The sequence below is a fragment of the Musa acuminata genome, chromosome BXJ1-2 (assembly GCF_036884655.1).
Source record: "Musa acuminata AAA Group cultivar baxijiao chromosome BXJ1-2, Cavendish_Baxijiao_AAA, whole genome shotgun sequence".
Lineage (NCBI taxonomy): Eukaryota > Viridiplantae > Streptophyta > Magnoliopsida > Zingiberales > Musaceae > Musa > Musa acuminata.
Window position 1 is genome coordinate 30,445,332 of NC_088328.1, and position 23,207 is coordinate 30,468,538.

At 37.4% G+C, this 23,207-nt stretch overlaps 2 protein-coding genes across 2 annotated transcripts; both read right to left on the bottom strand.

Moving 5' to 3' along the window:
• Positions 1–364: 364 nt before the first annotated feature.
• On the bottom strand, positions 365–9,866 carry LOC135609331 (PHD finger protein ALFIN-LIKE 2-like). The gene is made up of 5 exons (XM_065102465.1): positions 9,616–9,866; positions 9,504–9,536; positions 9,208–9,430; positions 1,020–1,140; positions 365–946 (listed from the first exon to the last, which is right to left on the bottom strand). The coding sequence occupies exons 1-5, from the start codon at positions 9,713–9,715 to the stop codon at positions 695–697; spliced, it is 729 nt and encodes a 242-aa protein (XP_064958537.1). The 5' UTR covers positions 9,716–9,866; the 3' UTR covers positions 365–694.
• A 1,999-nt stretch (positions 9,867–11,865) lies between these two features.
• Positions 11,866–23,047, bottom strand: LOC135609334 (NF-X1-type zinc finger protein NFXL2-like). Its single transcript, XM_065102476.1, has 13 exons — positions 21,796–23,047; positions 20,310–20,423; positions 20,179–20,234; positions 18,881–18,947; positions 17,494–17,586; positions 17,292–17,377; positions 17,029–17,191; positions 16,723–16,953; positions 16,357–16,547; positions 14,762–14,843; positions 13,135–13,341; positions 12,360–12,449; positions 11,866–12,272 (listed from the first exon to the last, which is right to left on the bottom strand). Exons 1-13 carry the CDS (start codon positions 22,930–22,932, stop codon positions 12,108–12,110), a joined length of 2,682 nt encoding a protein of 893 aa, XP_064958548.1. The 5' UTR covers positions 22,933–23,047; the 3' UTR covers positions 11,866–12,107.
• Positions 23,048–23,207: the final 160 nt, after the last annotated feature.

Below are 23,207 nucleotides of genomic sequence, written 5' to 3' on the forward strand. Positions count from 1 at the left end.
CATTTTAAACGAGCAAGCAAACTGTCCCCATTTCCAGTTGCAAGTATTCTATTGAGTTACTTGTCTGATTCCGTGTCATGATCGAGCAGCAATAGTTGTTTCCTGGCTCGATCGCCTCTCACCAAATTATTGGATGTTTGTCTTGACAGCTTATGCTAGTTACAACTCTGTTATGCTTCCGAGGAAGGGAGAGAGAGAGAGAGTGATGAAGTCACACATGTGCTGTTTTTTTTCTCTTTTGGCGGGAAAAAAGAGAGATGCAGTAACTTCATATATGGGCCAATCAATCAAGCTGAGCACAGCTAATGATTACTTGCAATGACATGCAATGAATGCTACAAAGGCATCCCTACTAACTGAAATATACAGAGGAACTACACATGCAATTAATTACTAACCAGTTTGATAGAGCATGATACACAAAGTTCAATGCAGTTAGACTAACACACTTTGTCAGATGGAAGTATAAAATAAAAGAAGGATCGATGAGTGCTTGACTAGTTAACTACAGCAACAGAGTAGACAAGCATGGAGTCATAAATGTAAATATGGATTTCTCGGACCATAGTAGAATTCTGTTTCAGATGAAGGTAGCATTTGCATAGGCCCTACCACTAGCAGTTATCGAGAAACCAAGTTTCAAGGACTTAACTCTTTGGTTTTGCCATTGGAGGAGGAGTGCTGGCAGTAGTTCTTACTGCCTTCCTTTCTTTGAACTGCAACTCGGGCACTTGTATTGCTTTATGCTCTCGGCTTTTGCAGGAGTTATCTTCACGCACTTGCCATGGAACCACCTTTCACATACATCACATGCAATCCAAAACTCATCCGCACTGTAGCTTCCACCACAAGCTCCACAGAGTGTTTCGCTGTGTTCGTCGTCGTCTTCACCGTAACCCTCATCAGCTGTTTTCGAGTTGCTTTTTATCTGGCCATCACTGGTGCGCTACGGGGAAGTAGTTATTGGGCAAGGATTAGGAAGGGAAGCAGAGACATGTGAGAGATTCAAAAATCATTACCTTGGTTGCCGTTTTAGATTTGCTTCCACTGTCCATGCTAGACTTCTCTCTTGATTGTCTCCTATCTGAAACCACTTCGAAGACAGATGGAAGCTCATTGATCATGCTAAACAAGCGTTTCCTGTTGGCATGGAGGACAAAAAGATGTTTTGTTGTCAAATACAAAGTAATCAATTAGAGTACTGAGCTTCAGTGCTCATATTTGATGCAATTCATCTTAAATCATGTTTTTCTTTTTACTGCCAAGACTTGTAGCTTATCTGAAAGTCCAACAACCAACTAGAGATGTCTTAACAATTAAAAATGAGTGACTTGTGACTGCTGGAGAGATTATTGTCACAAACTTTGACACGACTTTCATCCCTAGAAAGAAACTAATGAATGCAACAATACCCATTTGGTCAAAGATATCTAACATGATGAACTTCAGTACTAGCAACTTTTCTTTTTCAAGTGGTTTTCCTACTAACATCCAATAAGCTCATGGCATCAACATAAATTTCACTATGAAAACTCTTCCAATTGTGATGTCAGCTATTGAATATAGAGACAGTGACCGTTTAAATTTTAACAAGAACAGAAGAAAAAAAAAATGCCAAATGATATCATGCAGCTTTTCTAGAACTTGCCAACGAAGCAAGAATGCTAAACACTTGCAATGACAGATACTCGGTGGGGGATAGGCTGCTTCACCATTAATCAACATTCTGAGTGCTCCCATCTGGACCTAATTCAGTCCAAAAGATAAATTCTACCTCATTGTAAGTAATTTGTGACACCAAGTAAATTGCACATGTAATTCTACCTTATTGTGAGTAATTTCTGACACCAAGTAAATTGCACATGTACATGAACTTTTATTTGTTCTTTCAGCAAAGTCCTGCAGAAACCAAGGCAAAGAGAAACTAGACAAGCTGGAGCACAATTGTGGCATATATTTTGAACGACCAGTAGCTAGGACAAGGAATGCTAAACAAGATAACCAATAGATAATGACTGGAGAATGTCAAAGTATGAGCAGCTAAGACAATACTGTTTTCAGCTAAATGCCATCATCAGCATTTTGTCTTTGTATATTAGTATCAGACCGACAGCATATATGATGCTCTTCATGCCTGGAAAACTAGGAATCACAATGATATTTAGCTGAGGAAATGCGTACAATCTAATGAATTACATTCAAATAAATCAGAATTCCCAAGTTTAGAAAATCAATCAATTTGGCTCAGGATCAGTGAGATGAAACTCAAAACCATCCTTGTCCAATCCAGAACACTAGAATTGGAGAAAAGGAAAAAGAAAAGAAAGATGGAAAAAATATAGCCATTTCAGCCTTGCAATGGCTGCACTGAGGTGACACGGTTGCTTGGTGTGGTCATGTAACCATTATAGAGGGGTGATAGAGTATATAGAGGGGGTAACATGGTTGTTGCAGATGGTGGACTCCTCGATAAGTTCATAAATTTTTCTTATGAAAGCAACATTTTAGTGCAGTTTATATATAACATGAACTCAAGAACATAATAAAAACCCATATCTGGTAGTAGAAATTTGATGTCTTTTAAAGATCTTGGATTCAAGTCGAAACATGGTTCTTAATAGTTAATAGAATCATTCATGTTTTTTTATAATACATTTTCAGATCTCAAGTCAGTTAATTGCTGCTTTAAATATGAATGAGTACTTAAGATAACAAACTGGTTTCCAAGTCACTTAATCAACTAACTCACTATTTTTTTTTCTTTTTCTTTTTTTAACAATCATTTCAAACTAACTAGGATTATTTTTTCAAAAAGCCGTTTAGACGAAGACTAAAACCAATATATGCTGTAACTTTAGCAAAGCAAGAGAAGTATTGAGAGTACCGTTAAGATAGACGAGACATTTCTAAAGGCATGAGTTTTAGATATCTTGGATCTATTAATAATTGGAAGGAAAGAAAGATCAATGAAGAAATTATTTCATAAAGACAAAACGAGATGACTAAAGTGATCATCAGGAGTCTTTTCTGATTGTTGCATGCTCTTTCCACTAAAAGAGAACTTCTAGACGGAAGTGGTCAAGCCAGATTTATTTAAAGGTCAAAATGTGTGATAGTTAGGAAACAACACATACAAAAAATTACTGCTGCTAAGATTAGGATGATGAAATGCATGTTAGGTATTTTGAGAATAAAAAGTGTTTACATTCATGACAATTAGGCCAAGCTTTGATTAAAAAAAAAAGATGAGTGAAAATTGTCCAAAATGATGTGAAGATAATCAAAAGAGATATGAATTCTCTGGTTAGATGCAAGTTGACTATGATTAGTAGTATGAGAAAAGATTGAAAAAACACCTAAAATAATCTTAATTGAAATAATGAAAACAGAATCGATTGTTCTTAGTATGACTAGTGATGTTGTCTTAAACACATCTTAATGACACAAAAAGATCTATTTAGTTGACCCTAGATGGCTGCGGTCATTACGATTTATTGTTGTACAGGCAACTGAAACAATTTCCATCAAGGATTGAAATTTCGTACCGTATCGAAATTTTAAGACTTATTCGGTACGGTATGGAATAGTACTGTATACCGAGCAGTATATTTTGGTATACCGCTCGGTATATATATATATATATATATATATATATATATATATATATATATATATATATATATATATATATATATAAACCGCTCGGTTTACCTCTATGCGGGGCAACGTCGCCAAGGCAACGTCACCTCTCTTCTTGGGCGACGTCGCAGGTAAAAAAAAAAATTACGACGCCGCCTCCCTTCCCGGGCAACGTCGTAGATTAAAAAAAAAATTGCGACATTGCCTCCCTTCTCGGGCAACATCGCCAAGGCGACGTCGCAGATTAAAAAAAAAATTTGCATGCGACGCCACCCGAGAAGAGAAGAAAAAAAAAATCTTCGCCTCTCCGCCCCGCGACGCCGATGCCTCTTCTCCCGCGCGCATATGAGAAGTCGCCGACAGACGAGGAGGAGAGCGGCGATCTCCAGGTTCTCCCTTTTTTTCCTATTTCTTTCTTCCCCTTCTCCCTCTTCTTTCTCTCCCTCGGTCACCGTCGATGATAATGCCTCAATTAACAGTACCGCTCGGTAGCGAGCGGTCCGTATAACGATCTGCTGACGGACCGATACATATCACCCGATACCGACGGTATCATTCGGTATTGCAAACCTTAGTTTGCATAACAAAATATGATAAAGGTAGCAAAAAGAGATACAATTCAAAATTGGACATATTTTTCATCGTACTGTGAGAAATACTAGTACTTCAACATTAATTAAGTCATGATAAATAGAGACATCAGACAAGGTGTAAAGATAAACCTTAACAGCATATGCAGTTTTTGTATATAGACATGATGATAAAGAATAAGCCGATCCATAGTAAATCAGTAGTCAGCTAAAAAGAATTTTCCATTGAACATGTTATTAAAGCAGGAACAATAATTTTGAACTGTCTAATAATGCTCAGACCTTATTGGAAACACAAGAAATAACAATTATGGCCACATTGCATGATAACATTGGTGCCTAAAACAAAAGATCAATCAGGTATTAACTTTTGATTACAGGCAGCAACTGCAACACAACCTCCAACTTAGAATATTCCAAGAATTTGAACCTATTACCTACATAAGCACCATTAATTCACCATGCTTCGGCAAAAGTTGATCCAGATGACTAATGTCTTATATGACTGTGTTCAAAATCACTGCATCATTCAATATGGATATCTCAAAGTTATACTGTTTTCTTTTTTTTTTTCCAAGAACATCATGTTATACCACTCACCATTTAAAATCCCATTGGCAGAACTCTTTCAGAATTTGCAGACATTGAATGAGTGCATTGACCAATTTCCAAATCAAGGATAGAAATTTGGAAGCTTCAAGATGAAAAAAAAGGTACTCGATTAATTTACCAAATAGTAAATTGGCAGTTACCATCTTTGACAGTGACTAATTAAATGTTCTCAGCCACCAAATATAAAGGTTGGCTGACATATGAAAAAAAAAAGTATATGTGCTACTTGATGCACAAGAAATGTCCTCAAAAGATATCATAGAGCTGAATTTTGCATCTTTACAAAGAAAATTTCACTTCGTATGCCATAAATGTTCATAGTTTTTCCGAGAGTCAAAAAATAGGTAGCATTACCCCCACTGTTCTGCACTCAATATGTTGAAGCATCAAGTTCTAATTTCTCAAAATCATTATAAAAATCCATAAAAATCAAAAAGAAAATTGAATGGAAAAGGGATGAATCTATAAAATACTTATATTAACCTTATTTAAAATAATCATAATTATATAGCCCTAGTAGCATTTATTAAGTAACAATGAATGATGATCTATATCTAGGTCATTTTACACCAAGATTAGGAATCTCAATTTTTGTGTTATGATGCAACTTGAACCCATAACAGGCCTTTAAAGCTTCAACTTGAACGAAGGCCCCAACCTGCCCTGTTTTAGGACTGTTTGACCCTTTATTTAGTTTAAGTACAGTGGCGCACACTTGAATGGGCCAACTAGAGTATGTAACCTAGGTGGTGATGCGGAGACTTTTAAAGCTTGCTTTCAGGTTAATCTTGATCAATACAGCAGCTAGCACATCTGATATCTCACTTCAACTGGAAGTCTTGTAGTGTCTTGTTCCCTTGAGAACTTCACTAGAGAAGAGAAATTAGAGAGGTAAGGATGAAAGAGACCTTACCACATCAAACAAGAGAAAATATACCTGTTTGGTCTGAAAATAGGGCCATGGGTTAGTCAGTCCATAGGCTTTCTAATACTGTTTATAACTTGTAATTTAGAAGAAAACTCTAAATAATGAAAGAATAAGACCAGTTAGGATTTGGGACAAAAGTAACCCCATCTCCATATGAAGTGTCATGATCAAGAGGCATGCATGGATTTTGTTCTCTCTTTTAACTTTCATTTAATTTTGCTAGTTTAGATTAACTAGATTAGCCTATTAGCTTCTTCTCATTGTTTCCTATTAGTCTATTCTGGTCCACAAATTTCTCTTTAGTAGGTTCACCTTGAAGACAAAACTGTGGTAGTTTGCCAACCAATATAAGATGATACATTTGGTGCCATGGGACAGCTACTTTCTAAAGACTTTCAGCAAAAGAGGGGCAATGGTACAAAAGCAGAAATTTTAATAGAATTTGACAGAGAAAACACCATCCAGAATCCAGCTCTGAATAAGAACTTCATAAACAGAACAGTATAGGTAAAATCGAGACTGGACTAAAGAATGAAATCCACTAAGTTCAGAGGAGAAATAGGGTTATTCAAGGAACCAAATAAGTAAACAAAACCAAAGCGAAACATTTAGGGAGACCATTTATCATGACTTTTTGCCTTCCCATGTGAAAAAATGAGCTCTCCCAAAGGCCCATTTATTTCACCAAAATTGAACCATCTACTGGACTTCAATGAAAGTAGCCTGTGATCTTGTGTTTGGTTACCAAATGAACTAGAACTAGATCCAGAATGACATAAGTTTAGAGAAAGTGGAGTTGGTTGGAGGAAGATTGAAAGTCATTTGCAGAAAGTGGGAATGACAGACTGGTCTAATTTAGCTTTGCGGAACTCTGCAATCCACACCATCCTCCTTTTCGCCACATGCTATAGGCTGCTCCACCTCCTTCCTCCTGGACCTCTTTGTGCCAAGCCACTCCTGTGATTTTTTTCTGCTCCTCAACCCACAGGCACTGTGGCCTCGCCTTGCAGGCAGCCTCCTTCCACCCGGCACCTCTAGATCCCTTGAAGAGTCTTGGTAGAGAGTGATCAGATTCTCCTAGATCACTGTTATTTTTTGAAGATCTGAAAGGACTGTTCATCTTGCTCAATTCTATTCTAAATCTGATGGACATTTGGAAGCGACATAATACTTGATGTTTCTCCTTTTGTTTTGATCTTTCTTGCTCAAAACATCAAGCATATTTTCTTGATTCATCTAAAGTTGTGAAAATTATTTGTTATTCTGGTTCAGATTTGAGATTCAGTTTCAAGAGCATATTCCAATTATGGTAGTATGAATTATTAAACTATTTAATATTATTTAATCATGATTTCTAATTAAACCTGTGGTTGACTGGTTGATCCACCTTAGTGACGTGATTCTTGGCCAAGTTGCTGCCCAATTCAAGCCTGATAACTATGGGTAAAACAGTGAAGATAGGAAAAAGAAATAATAATGCATAGTGGAGGATAAGATTCAAGTGGTTCAGGCAACAGGTCCACGTCCAAAGAAAACCTACCACTAAATCCGATAGAAATGCTCCATTTTCACTATTCTAGGGCCAAGCAAATGTAGGACACTTCCAACAGATTTAAGGTAATGCAAATTCAATGTGTGCAAAAGAAACCATCAAAAGCCAGTTTCGTATAACGGAACTAAACTTCATCTTGCACTACCCTTTGTTGATTATAGAATAATCTTGTAGAGGGTCTTCATGAATACTTAAGGTACCTCCAATCATCAAATTTATATTAATAAATGGAAACTTCAAATTTTATCTTTAAACAACCTAATCTCAAGTGCATTAGCAAGTTTAGTTTCAGCCCAAGGTACCGAAACCAAATCAATACCAACTGAAGCTATCGAGGGATCATTTTTAAGCTGTTTCAGAATGTTGACTGAAACAAAAACCTCTAGAAACTGTTAGGACCCTTTTTCTGAGCTTTTGAATAATGTTTATTGAGTTCATTTAGTTCAGTTGTTTATTGAGTCGTTTTGGTTCAGTTAGAATCAGGTAGAGGTTTATTTAATATTTATTTATTATTAGAGTCCAAGTCCAAGTGGACTCTGGGTGGAACTCTATAAATAGTAATGTAACCCTTTCTTTTCGAAATCAATCAATCAGTTAATCAATGAAATGTTATTCCACTCTGTGGACAAATCCTAGGAGGCCGATCCCCTCGAAGTGATCAAGGAGGGCCGATCCCCTCGAAGTGATCAAAGAGGGTCGATCCCCTCGAAGCGATCAAGGAGGCCGATCCCCTCGAAGCGATCATTATCATTCCCTTTTCTTCCCTTTCTTCCACGATAGGACTTTAGGGTCTTATCATTTGGTATCAGAGCGACGATAAGACTTTAGGGTCTTATCATTTGGTATCAGAGCATCTCCATTTTTTGATTTCTTTTACGATAAGACCTTAGGGTCTTATAAGAAACTTAGTTGCAAATGCTACTTACATTTATTGGTCCTTCTCAAACAAGTACTGACCTGATTGATTCATTTTCATGCACACAGACCTTTATAACTTAAAGGTCATATTTATAATAAACCATGAATCATGAAACAAAATCAAAAGTTGCCCGTGCCTTTAATTCCTCAACGCTTTGTTCAAACCAGCTTATATAAACATTCTTCAAGCAGATGAAACAACAACAATCATTTTAGACAGCAAATATCCAAATGCATCTCAGTTTTAAACAAGCCATCCTTCAAAAGTTGATGAATTTCAAAGAACAGTTATTTATTCAGATGGCTCTATGAAATGATTCAACATGATATATTGAAAACTGAAAAAAATGAAAGTTCAGTCAGGATAACAATCAGGACAACAGTGGCAAGGAAAGTTTCGTATCAGCCTAACTGGCTGGCTACAAATTAGGAGGTCTGTATCACACTTTACGATTCACAGAAACAAAAAAACAAATCCCTGAATATCCTTCAAAGTTGAAAAATCTAGACAATAGGGTAAAGAACAGAAAGAAAAAAAGACAAATGGCATGCTGTTTGATTACAATTTGGTAAAGAAAAATCAACAGAAAAGGCAAATAAAAGTTATATGGGCATTAAAATCAGCTAATTACATCAGAAAATAAAACTGGCCAACAAGAACATTTCTGTGGAGGGAAACAATTCTCTGTGACAATCATCAGAGATCTCACATCTTTCATATATTTCCTACCTACATATCCATCATCATGACCAGTAAAATTAAACTATAGTGGCATCGAGTCTCTAGTGTTATTATTTTTCTTTGGTCCATCCTATAACCGTATCAAACAGCAGTCAAACTAGCCAATGTATCGATCCTGCATTAACAGATATATGACCTACACCCCCAAACCATCTGTTCCTACTTTCTACTCAATGCCGCAACATATGAGCATACGAAACATACGACGAGAGAATCAAACTCGCACCTCTCGTTGCGGTTGAGGCGCGCCCCAAGATAGAAAGCAACAGACAAGAGCCAGGAATCGCTGTGCACCGCGATGAGCGAGAGCCAGTCCCTTCGTTCCATTCCATCCCTCGCGAAATTGATCCCTAGGGCCGGCTCCGGCAGCTCCGGCGGCACCTCCTCCGCCGGGAGGTTCACCTCCCACGAGTCGTTGGGGTGACCGTACAAGCACAAGTTCTCCTTCTCTGCGCCACCAACATATCCGGTCAAGAAACGAATCAGGTCGGATCTGCGCGGAAAAGGCCAAAGGAGACTCACCCGGATCGCATTGGGCGTAGAACTCATCGACATCTGAGAAGTCATCAACAGGCCAGTCAGCCAAGGAGGAAGAAGGAGAAGAAGAAAGGGATCAAGAGAAGGGGAAGAGGACCGTTGGTGAGGGCACGGATGATGCCGGCGCGGCGGCCGCTGTAGTCCTTATAGATCTCTTCAACGGAGCGAGGGGCGGAGGAGATGGAGCCGACTTCCATGGCGGCGGAGGCTGAGATTGAGATCGGAGGCTCACCGATTCGGTGACTATCGGTCGATGGAAGAAGACGTTCGGGTGGAATGCATGCAGAGAGCGGAGAAGACGAGCGAAGTGGAGAGAGAGAGAGAGAGAGAAGGGTGGGGTTGTAGATTGCCCTTTCGCTTTGCTAATTATTAAATGCGTTTTTCTCCTATCTCTTTTGTTAATGTGATATTAATAAAATAAAATGCATTTAATTGCTAATAAAATAAGATGCATTCACAGAAATAATATAGTAATATAGTTGTGTGGATTATGTGACAGTGATGGGTTTAAATCAGAGTTGATGCCAACTTTATCACAAATTTCCTCTAAGAAAATAATTTTAATCTTATTATCTCACATATTACATATAATTATATAATTTGGTATGGATAATTTTTCTTAAAAAAACCCATATTTTAGGTATTTTTCAATCGATACCTCTATGTTGCTTTTTTTTCCAAAACCCATTGATTTTAAAATATCAAAATTACCTCTCAAAATTTTTTTTTTGCTTGTTAGAATATTTTTGTCTATTATAGTATTTTGGCCACCACATCTAATCTAATATGGTAGTATAGGAATAGGGCTAATTACATATTATCCCATCTAATTATATCTTTTTAGCATCTCGATCTCTAAACTAAAAAATTTACATTTGAATCCTTTATAGTTATAATTATAAAAGTAAAATATCTAACTCCATTTACCGTCATTGGTTTTAATATTCTAATTGATGATGACGGATGACCTCGATAGTAGCAGACAACAATGTTGCTGGGGTCATGGATGATTGTTGTGAATGAGAAAAGCGACAACGAGAGATGAGGACCGTTGGACAATTACGTCAGTGCCAATGCACATGCGGAGCAGCCCTTTAGCAACTCAGCAACTACAATGACATCAATACAGATGCAGAGCGACCCTCACCCCTTTCACCATTATTCTTCTCATACACAATAGCTACTCGTGATCCCCAACGATATCATCATTCGTCACCATCGACATCATCCACCACTATCAACTTAAATATTAAATGGACGACGTCGTCCACCACCGACGCCGTCCATTTACTCTAATGTCGTCGATTTCACTAATGAAAAAATATAATTAATTGATAAAAATATAATTTAAATATTCTAATTAATGATGATGAACGATATCAATGGTGGCGAACGACAATGTCATTAGGGGTCATGAGTGACTGTTGTGGATGAGGGGAGTGACAACGAGAGGTGAGAGGGACAATTGTGTTGGTACCAATGCAAATGCTAAGTAGCCCTTTAATTGCTCGATCACCATTATTCTTCTCATTCACATCAATCACTCGCGACCCCTAACGACATTATCATTCGCTATCACCGACGCCGTCCGCCATCATAAACTTAAACATTAAAATTATATTTTTATCCATTATTTTCATACTTTCGTCAATAAAATCGATAATGTTTGGATAAATAAAATTATATATTTCATTTTCATAACTATAGAATTTCATATAAAATTTTTAAGTTTAAGAATCGAGATGCTAAATAGATCTAACTACTAAATTAATCTATAATTAACCAATAAGAATAACACTACTAAAATAAAAATAAAAAACTAACTTATTACAATGTTTCAACTACAATAATAAAAATACTATAAAATCAAACCACTATAAACACTATCGAAAATACAATAAACAACCTATTCGCATCAGACGAAAGCTTTTATAGCATTTTTATTAGCTGTATTTTGTTAAAAGATTTTATAGTATTTTTATTAGCTGCATTTTGTAAAATGACCTATAAAAATATACTGTAAACAAAAATACAGTATACTGTATTTTTATTAGCTGTGTAAAATGACCTATAAAAGTATACTGTAAACAAAAAACAGTATACTGAAATTGCTACAAATACTAAGTATGAGGTTCAAACCAATTGAAATAATTAGCTATGATCAAAATTTTACTTGTAAGCTTAAGAGAGGGTGGTGTTCAGTTGCCTACAAAAAATATCAAAGCAGTTAATCAGAACTTGATATATATAATGATTGATTACAATATAAGACCATATAATTTTTCTGATATATATAAACAAAGATTTACCATATGACATGACATCCCAACAGCCTCAAAGCATAAAATAATGAAAGTTTAGTCTGTTATGTGATTGGACCATTAATAGTATGGGCTTAAGGCACATTGAGGCAATCAACATCAAACATCTTCAACATTCAAGATCAGCATACTCACATTATTGCATTTTATAGCTAAAATGCTGATATGCTATTCCAATTTTTGTCATTTTACACACAGCTAATAAGCTTTTATTCCAACTATTTGGGGACCGGTGGAGACTTGAAAACAAGTCCTTGTTCTCCTTTAATTAAAATCTTGGAACAGCAGTTCTTCTATGCAGTCTTTGTTCCTCCATTTCATTCATCCAATCCGAGAGCAGGAAAAGACCCTTGTAACCATAGTAAACACTTGCAATGATCACCATAAATATCATACTAATGATAAGACCTCGCTGTATGGTGGACTTAATTATCTGTAAAAGAAAGGAAAAAGAAATATTTGATCTCGTGACTTTCAACCTGTAAAAGATGACAAGAGTATTAGGGTACAAATAAGTCACCTGGAACTTTGAGGCTTGTCTGGCTTCTTGAATGCGTTCGCGTCTCCTCCTGCGCTTGGAAACACTTGCTACTTGCACAATCGGGTGCTCCTGAAAGAAAGTAGGCTAAATATGTGGACATTTCAAGATAGATTACAGTTCTCCACTGAATGCTCATATTGAAAGAACTCATGGAAAAAAAGGAGAGCAGATTTTTTATGGTATTCTTGATACATCATGGCTTAACAACAAACTAGCAAGAAGCTGCTGATTTTGAAATGCAACAATGTCATGACCTTTTTGTTGAAATGAATTGCTACATAGTTCTCTAACAAGATATTTTTGCAAGAAAACAAGATTTTAGAACAATGCTGGGTGGTGGGGAACTTAGTTGAATGTTCTCATCATCACAGGAGGCTACTTATGTGCGCATGCAAAGAGTAGCAAATGTATTTATGTATCACAATCAATTGTTACATATCCAACACTAGAGCTAATACCTGTGTAACTTTGGTGCCTCCACAAATAATCTCTGAAAAATTAAACAAGAAATTTCCACAAGAACATATGTATATGTATGTATACATATACATATATATATGTATATGTGTGTGTGTGTGCGCGCATTCAAGTTTCAAAAGGAACCTTCTCGAGTAAGAAGTATATTGTTTAAGTATATATTTTGATAAATCACTACTTCCACAAATAAGTTTGCATAAGCAGTTAAGAAGAAAACATTTTAACATATGAAAAACTATGAGATAGAAAACTTATAGTGGCAATCAACAGTTTGTACCTTGGTCTCATTAGCTTTACGGTGCTGCAATTCAGATTTCGCAACATTGGCTTTATTTTCACATTCTGTACTGCATGCAAGAATACCAACTCCAAACTGATTTTTTGGAATATCTTTTGGATCACGACCAGAACTGCGGTATGCTTTTAGGACTTCTTGACATAGCCACTCCTTCTTCAGATTGTTACATGCACAACGGACATTCACCTAGAAAGATATTATCGACACAAAAAAAAGAGGTCAAAAAGAAAAGTAGCTAAGATGCTTATGAGAAAGTGATTTGAAAAGAAGGTTGCAACATGAAATTGTCTTAGCCTCTTAGGACACATCTGATGCAAGAGGAAGAACATTAAGCAGAATGCACATTAATTTCCCATAGAACTCCTTATCGTTTTTAACTGAAAATTATTTGTATTGCAGTATCTTTTCCACATTATCCAAATGGAAACAAGTAACTAGTAGCCCATGACACGACTTAAAGGTTCAGTCCAAAAACCATACTGCTCCTTGAGAGAATCGGTATGGTTGACTGTTCCATGTATCATATGGTCCTGTGACGATCATGAAGTCAAAGGAGGAGACCGAGGAGATGAAGTCAAAGAAGAGGAGGAGAAGGAGGAGAAGATGAGAGAGGAGGCGGCGGACAAGGAGAAGATGTGATGATACATAACAGTAGGAGGAGGCGACACAAAGGGAAGGAGGAGACAGCAGCAATGCAGTTGTGATGAGGCAGCAATGATGGCAGGAAGGTGAAGGAGGCAAGGAGGGAAAGAGATAAAGAGGAGAGATGGAGGGAGAGAAATAGAGAAGAAAAGAATAAAAAAGGGATAACAACTGTGACAGCTGTCATAAATTAAAAAAGAAATATATTGATGCCTGATTGTGTGCTTCTTGCCTTGTACCGAAGAGTTTATCAGGCCATACAACTTTAATTTCTTCATCTTTCCTTAGTCTCCTTATTGTTAACAAATATTTTTTTATCTTCATTTTACTGCATCTAATATTACCTACATCCCTATTGTTTCTTTCATAGCTTTAACAATTCAAAGTATATCCTTATGCTGAAAGTTGATTAGAACAATTCAAAAAATGACCTAGCAATACGTCAACACCTCTACCATGGGTCAGCATAGCATGATCGATACTTCAACATGATACATTCTGCCCTATGCCACTCAGCATAGCAAACTTAGCCACATAAGAGTGCAACCATCAAAGTATTTAGTTAGAGAAAAGACAGAAGAATGTAGTCAATGTGACAAAAAAAAATCTTAAGCCACCAGTGGTTCTCCCCAAAATTTGAAGAATGCTACTGTATAACAGATGCTCTCAGAAAACTATTGGTACTAACTAATGTAATTCCTTTTCTTAAAACAAACTCCATATATATTGCCTCTGTATGCAGTATAAAGTTCTTTTGACTCGATATAGAGTACAATCATGAATCCTGCAACAAACCACTATATTACATTATCTGTGTGTTTGCTTCTAATAGTTCACACCTCGCCTAAAGCAACCCAGTGCATTACTAGTATCTAATAAATCTTAACTTGTTGTGTTTGTTAATTCTATTAATAAATACCACCATAGAAAAGAAGCCAGAAGACAATAGATACCAAATCTTTACCTTTTTGTTGCAGTGATCAACTGATGGGCATTGACCAGGATGGCATATTTCAGAGCATAAGTGAGGGCAGTTTGGTAACTTTCTGCAAATGTAAAATTCCATCATCAGGATTACATTGGAAAACAGTCAGTTTAGGCAAACAATAAACTGATACCATATTATATGATCATGTGACAATGAAAGCAAAACCTATTTTCATTCATCATATTGAAGATGAAAATAACGAAGCAATAGAAATAACGGGTTAATGTAACCACCACCTCAAATAGGAGACTATATCGCATCCAACCTACATAGGGAGCAAATATAGATCTGCTTAAACATTACTTAATGTAAAGTCTTAAAGTGATAGAAATTGTGCAAATCATTCCCAAATTATGACACGACAAGACCCAACATTTCTCCAGAAGATGATATATTTAATTTATGGTGCTCATGATAATACACATGCTATTCCAAGTGTTCTATTTCCCTCTGATATATCACTTTTCTTAATATGAAATCCAACTCCAAATTCTTGATTCTTGGACACTCATCTCACATCCCATATTTACTCGAACCTCTTCGCTGATCTCCATCTGATTGAATGCCATTGCTCAAAGAAACCTCCCTTTTTTTCTCCACGGCAACAGAATTCTATCTCCACCTTCCACGTAACATTTCTAAGCATATATTCCCACATGTTTGTTCCTCTAGTTCACTGACAATGTACTCAGTTTCCACAAAATAAAAATCAATGAGTCCTAGATAACTAGAATAGTCACTGTAGAATATCTAATAATAGCCTATTGAGGTATTAAATATACAATTTCAGACTTAAGTCATACAATCTAGATATTGTTCTATCCCTAAAGGATAATAAAGCATATGCTAATACCATTTTCAAACAATATAAGACTTAAACAAATTTTAATTGATTGCATATAGTAGTCAATTCATCATATAAAGAAAGCATCAATTTAGCTATAGTGGTTTGTCACAAATGGACCCTCTCAATGAGATGGCATCTTGCTGGATTAGTTAATGCATAGTCTAAGAGTGGGCATGATTAGGTCTGAGTTTGATCGTGCTCAAAGCTCAGCTCAAAATTAAAGTCAAGTATAAACACTAATCAAGCCCTAGAAATATAAGAGGTAATTATGCCAAATTAAGTGCAATTTCAAATAGAGCCGAAGATGAGTCCAAGTCAAATAGCTAGATAAGTGATGATACTCAAATTCAGTCAAACATAATTCATGCCCTGAAGCACTGCACTTTGCTCATTAATAAAATGTAACTTACAAAACACTTCTTTGTGGAGGTGAGAAATTGTGAATTAAAAAAAATCATAAACTTCAAAAACTAAGTTCTACAAGGTTGACTGTGCATGGTCTTCCATTACAAATGACATGCACTGCATTAAAGCTACCAAAATATCATAACTAGGTGTACTTTATGTTTGCTCAGGAAACACGAAACTACACGACTCAAATTAGATGGTAATTACAAGCAACTAGATCCTAACAAGGAAAGCAAGATACCAAGTAATCTCAGAGCAGCAAACGGCAAAACCTTCAACCTTATAAAGGAACTAACAAATAGTATATACAACTTACCTGTGACATGGGCCACCACATGAACGTATTCTTTGTTGCTCCTCATTGCTTAAGCTGTTATAGTGTATGCACTCAAAAGCATGCACCATGGTACCACAATGGCATGAACGCTTTACAAGGACCTTGCAAGGGGGACATTCACTGGAATGACATGGTAGAGGACAAGGATGTGGGCATGAAGGCTCCCTAACCTAAAGGACATACACAAGAACAACAAATTGAGATTTAGTAACAAATCACTTCAAGTGACAAAATAGTCATTCTTTCCTGCACTCAAGTTTTCAGTTCAAGAAAACATTGAAGTACTAACTAAAAGAACAGAAATGCCTTAGTGAAGGTAATGGGATAAACAGAAGGTTGTTAAACCTTTTGGCAAGGAAGAAAGCAATCTTCACATGGCTCTCCTTGCTTAGTGACAGCATTTAACAGCAATTGATCTTGTTTTTCAGTATTAGAGTCTCCCTGTCCATACTGATCCAAGTTTGATGTCTGATTCTTCAGCACATGACAGGGTTTGGTGCAGTAATGGTTGCCACAGGAAAGAAGATTTCCACATAAGTTCTGACAGGAAAACCGTCTCTTACTGTGGCAAAGCATCTAGAAAAAAGGGGCCAAGTTAGAAAACATGAAATTACCAGCATGATGAGGAAATCTGAGAAAAGAAAAACATACTGCACGTTCTTCTCCAATATGTCGACCAAAGCATGGAACCCATATGACTTCCTTGCAAGGAGGGCATGGTGATCCAGGTGCACACTCAAGATGCTTATTTAATTTCTTTTTTGTTGGTTTCAATGTGAACTCTGGGTTTGGAGGCGGAACAGGTCCATGACATCTAAAAGAAAAAAGAATAATAAAATTAGTAATCTAGAAGTAGTGGAGATTATTTAAGACAAGTCGACTTTCACATGAATAACTTGCAAACTTAAACAAACCTCTCTTTACATTTATGTCCACAAGAAAGTTCATCACCACATTCTAATCGACAAGGCGGGCAAGCTCCATAGTGGCATTTGTGGGACTGCCAAAATGAACAAAAAATTCATGTGGAACTTGATATAATTTTGAATTATATTGTGATTCTTAAAACACAATCTTGTAAGTTGTATATCGAACCAAATGAAGCAAGGACTTTACCCGGCATTCAGACTTGTGTCTACAAAGACGAGATATACGACATGGCCTAGAACATTTGGGTGGCTTTTGATTCTTTTCTGTGCCACAAGGTACCTGAATAATTATATTGAAGAAATATTAGCATAAAAAGGCAAAATTTCACAAAAATATTGAAGTTGTCGTGTTTAGGTATTACCATATTTCAAACTTTGGAGCTAATAATTTGATGGAACATTATCATTAAGTCAGAATGACATGTATTTTTTCTATTTGTTGAAAAAGGGAAAACTATTTCCACTCTGTCTTTTTATCACGACATGTTGATCATTTTAGAAACAGTAATACATAGAAAGATAATATTACTTGGAGCAAAAAAAGATGTTTATATTCATATATATCTCATGCATACAAGATACCATAGATATAGACTCTCTTCTTGCATATGTAAGGCTACACCCTCCCCAGACTTGCATAGGTAAGTTTTGATCTCGACACCTGCAACTAATCTATATCTCACAAACTTGCTAAGTACATGCTCTTATATGAATCAAGAATATTTAAATATTTCTTTATAGTTTCTAGGAAAGTCCTTTTAAGTCTCCCTTTAACTTTCATGCCACTAATACTAATTATCTCACTTCATCTGACCAAGGCATCTATAGGACTCATTAGAATATGATCATACCATTTTAGATGATTCTCGCTTATTTTGCATTCTATTATGGCTATGCTTGATTGTTCGCAAATTAATATTTTTTTTCTATGTTTCCCCGTAGCTCAACACGTCCACTTGCTAAGTATTGACACATGAAGACAAGGTCTGCAATACCAAATGATACCGCCCGTACCGGGCGGTATGGGCTGGTCCGTCAGCAGACCGGTACACGGACCGCTTGCTACCGAGTTGTACCGTCGATTGAGGTATTATCATCAAAGGTGACCAAGGGCGAAGAAAGAAGAGGGAGAAGGGGAAGAAAGAAATAGGAAAAAAAGGAAGAACCTGGAGATCGCCGCTCTCCTCCTTGTCTATCGGCGACTTCTCATCCATGTGCGAGAGAAGAGGCATCGGTGTCACAAGGTGGAGAGAGGCGAAGATTTTTTTCTTTCTTCTCTTCTCAGGCGACATCGCCGAGAAGAGAGACGAGCAATTTTTTTTTTTAATCTGCGATGTTGCCCCGCATAGAGGTAAACCGAGTAGTTTACCCCTATATATATATATATATATACACCGAGCGATATATCAAAATATACCGCTTGGTATACAGTACTGTAACGAATAAGTCTCGAAATTTCGGTACGGTATGAAATTTCAATCCTTGCATTAAGATATAATTTCAAAAATTTCCAATGATATGCAAATAAAATGAAAATGTAACATGGGATTTAAAATTCACGGTTTAATTATCACCTCAAACAGAGTCTCTCCACATGAACATGAAATCGACACCATCAAGGGACAAGGAGCACATGCACCTCTAGAAAGAAAATGCAGACCAGGATTAGTGTTAAAACACCTTAAGTCACAATCACAACAAAAACAATATTCTGTTCAAGTATCTGAAATTGCTTAAACAGACACTGAAAGATAATACAAATCATTAGGCTACTGGAAAAGAGCATCACAAAATACTAACAACAACAGGTCCCTTGATGAAAAATGGATAACATGTTACAATGTTTAAAACTAAGAATGTTCTTAAATTACTGGCTAGCATAAGATAAACGAAAAACAAGACAAATGAACATCCAGAGAATCTGTATCTCAAAAGTAAAAAAACAGAGAGGAATCTTTGTCAAAGTCAGCACACTACTATACTTAGAGGTATGGCCCATTGATAAGTATAATATAATTTAGTTTAGTGATAAAGTGTTACATATTGGAATAAAGTTTCGTAACACTCAAATGCCAGGGCTTCGTGCATACATACCATAAAAAAGTTGGAATATATTTTTTATGCAATATATTTTTACTATCAAAGTGGCGAATTTAGATAGATTTGCTTCAAGGAAAATAACCATAAAACTTCAAGTCCAAAATTACACCAATATACTTCAAAAGAGCAAGTTTGGATCCAACAAGAAGCAGTACAAGAGAAATGTGTTTTTTATAATCAGCAAGATTAAAATTTTCATATAGACACTAAAATTATTTTTTTAAATATACTTCCTTCAAAGGCGGCGATCCCCTTAAAAACAGCATGCATGCAAGGAATCTGACATTGTGAAATATATAAATGGAACTATGGAAGTATGCAAAATAAAACTTAAAAGGAATATAAATGCAAATGTGAGGACTCATTGAGGTACACATTCAAAAATACTTTTGACACTGAGGCAATTTTTTGCATTTAAATATATAAAGAAGAATAGGTAGCAAAAAACATTGATCCATGATGTACTCTTGTGACTGACGAAGGAACTTCATAAACAGGATTGCTTCTTGTGTAATTAAAACACTTTCCATTCTACTGCTTCCCTTGAACAATATGTTAAATGACTGTAGAGTAATTTATTTATACAACTTTATATGAGCATATGAAATTAATCATATATTGTGCTATTGCTTTCCCTTTGCAGTTTGCCCCATTATAAGATAAGGTTACCATGACAAATCAACAAGAGACAAATAAAATCATAAATCCATCCAAACAGTGAACAATGTCATCAATGGGACACAGAGAAAGATACTAATACTAATCGAAGTACCTGTGACATGGTGAGGGGCATTTGTGGTTGTTGCATCTGAGCTTCCTGCTACATATCTGAAGTTTTGGTTAACGAGCATTTCTACATATTATTAAAGGAAAAAGGCCATAAGAAAATTCTGTTTCACACACCTCTGGGCAAGGTGGGCAATCACCATCACAGCAACGGCGCTTGCATGCATGGCGTCCACAATCCCTCACCTGCTGACATTTTCTCTCGCAGACCAAATCTTGATAGCAAGGAACCTAGATTAGGTCAGGGTTTAATTGTGCAATTTCAGCTACTATATACATGTATACTTGGTTTACCACAAATTTTCTATAGATTATTTGGAATTGAATCAACTTGTTCAAGAATAATTTAGCAATTGATCATATTCAGAAATGTTTTGATAAATGATACTACAAGATCATAAACATATTAATGAACCTATCATGAATTAATTCAATGACTACTAATTACCATAAGAATTAGAAGGTTACTACAGGTGGAGAAAGTTACTGTTACCAGTAATTTGTGAGATTAAGCTCTCCATCACTTCATCACAGTTACTATAACCCGATGCCTTGGCTAATACTGCCATTAATGGGCTATTCCCAGATTCAGTGAACCTAAAAATTCAGATCTTGACAAAAAGAATGTGAATCTACACCTTAAACTGACCATTATCGCTATCAAGATATTGTTCTAAGTTGCAACATGCATATCTTGTCTTCCGATTCCCAAGGGCTTTAACCACAGGTCACTAAGGTGTACATTAGCCCCTAGCACCACAAATTTGCAAAAGCACCTTTCTATTCTATCAACTAAGCTTTTATCCAAGAGATATATTTCCATCTCTTTGCAACTTTTTCCTGATAATTGTAGAAAATTAATAGATCACATAACCATAGCTTTTGTCTATCAATCATTATTAGCAACTCATTTCCCTTATGGTTGTGGTTCATATTTTTTTGCTAACTCCAATGTTATTGTAGCCAATGTTTTACCTTGTAATTAGATTTATCACTAAACAATTTGCTGATTCAATCAGCACTAACTCATCTGCTAACAACACACACAGTTGCAGGTCAGTTTGTTGATAAAAAAGACTACATGCTAAGTGCTAAAATTTTAAAATATTCAGTTTCCATAAACAACTATTTCTGATGTTTCTGAAGCTCTTTTATACATGTTCAAAAGCTTCAGTAAACTAACCATGGACAATTTGGTCTTTGCTGTCCAAGAAACCCTTGTATTTCACCATTGCATGACACCAAGAGAATTCATGACAGCTAATTCAAGGTTAAACTCATGAAGGAAATACTTAACTTTTTTGTAGCAGTCAGGGTTAAAGAATCCAATTCATATGAATGACATCAAATATGAGTCCTTTATTCCACAACACTACCTTCGGCAACTATAAAATGTCAAAGAAGTCTGTGTTAGTTTAACTTTCGTGGCATTGCCACGAGCATGCAATATTATGGCCTCAGATATACATGAAATAGTTTTTTTTTAATTCACTGAAGTTCATTACCACTATAAGCAGGAACATTACACCCGAACAGCAATAAAAAATCCATAATGCTGCACAAGCTTTAAGAAAAGAAGCCTATGATTTTATTAACTACCAACCTCCTTTTTCAAACCCCCACATCTGCAAGACTTCATGACAACCATCCTACAAGTCTCGACGCATGGCCCACGGTGGCACCTCTCATGACACCGATGAATCTTGCAACTCAGCTTTTTCTCACATGTGGATCCACATGTAGGCACATCCATGTCACAAGAAACACCCTTGTACTCCTTCTTCCCGCATGGGCAAGTCCTCCTTCCCTGAAGTGGGCAATCCCCACAAGGCCCAGAGTGACAACCTCGGTCACACACATGCTTGCCGCATCCAAGCATGCCAGTGCACCGTGCGTCACAACGGAATTCCCTCTCTGAGCACTCCCTCTCCTCCTTGGTCTTTCCACAGGCGCAGCTATACACCTCCCTGACCTGACATGGCGGACAGGGCCCCTCATGGCACCTCTCTGGGCATCGATGCGTCTGACAAGGTAATGGTTTGGGGCAGGGCTTGTTGCAAGAGAACAGCTTTTGCGCGCAACGGCGCACGTCTTCTCGTGACCCACAGAAGCAGCGGGAGCTGACAAGCTTGGGGCACGGTGGACAGGGACCGGGGTGGCAGAGGAGTAGACAACGATGGCCACATTGACCACGGAGGGGGCGGTCACAGACTTCTCCACAAGAATGTGGCAGGATCCACGGATCTGCGGGCGGGTCCTCAACCTTGCCGCAGAAGCAAAGATAAGATCTAGGAATCTGGGTTCTCGGGTAGAGGAGGCGGCACTTGGGGCATGGCCAATCCGAAGAGGCAGCGGCGGCGGCAGCTGGGGAGGTGGCGGAGGGCGGGCGGTGAGACGACTGTTGAGCCCAGCTCTGGATGCAAATAAGGTGGAAAAGGGCGTGGCAGCCGGAAGCGCACGACCAGGTGGGGTCGCCGGGGCGGACGCGCTCGAGGCAGATGAGGCACGAGACCAGGGGGCCGCGCCCGGCGGCGGAGGCGAGGAAAGATCGGATCTTCGAGAGATCCGGCGAGGCCCGTCCTGAGATCTGGAGGTAGGCAGCAAAGATGGAGTCCTCAAGGGCCGCTCCGCGGCCAGCGGCCTCGTCCCCGTCGCTTCCGCTGGCGTCGGAATCGGAGAAGATGAGTTGGGAAGCGGGATCGGGTGTCGGCGGTGGTCGAGATCGAGCGGCGGCGGCCATTAGTGACGAGGAACCGCGCGGCTTTGGATCGCCGGCGAAGGGAAGCGAAAACGCCGGTCTCGCGAGCAATCGAGCCAGCCCCAGAATTTATAGAATTCTTCCGGAGCAGGTCGCTTCGGTTCAAGTTGCTTTATGTAGCGTTAATATATATCGGTTAGGTTTTCGGACATATACATTAAAATGATCTAAATATATCAACATTAGGTTTATAAAAATTGAAAGGAATATATCGTAAAATTTGCATTCATGTAAAAATAGTTTTCTTTTATATTATT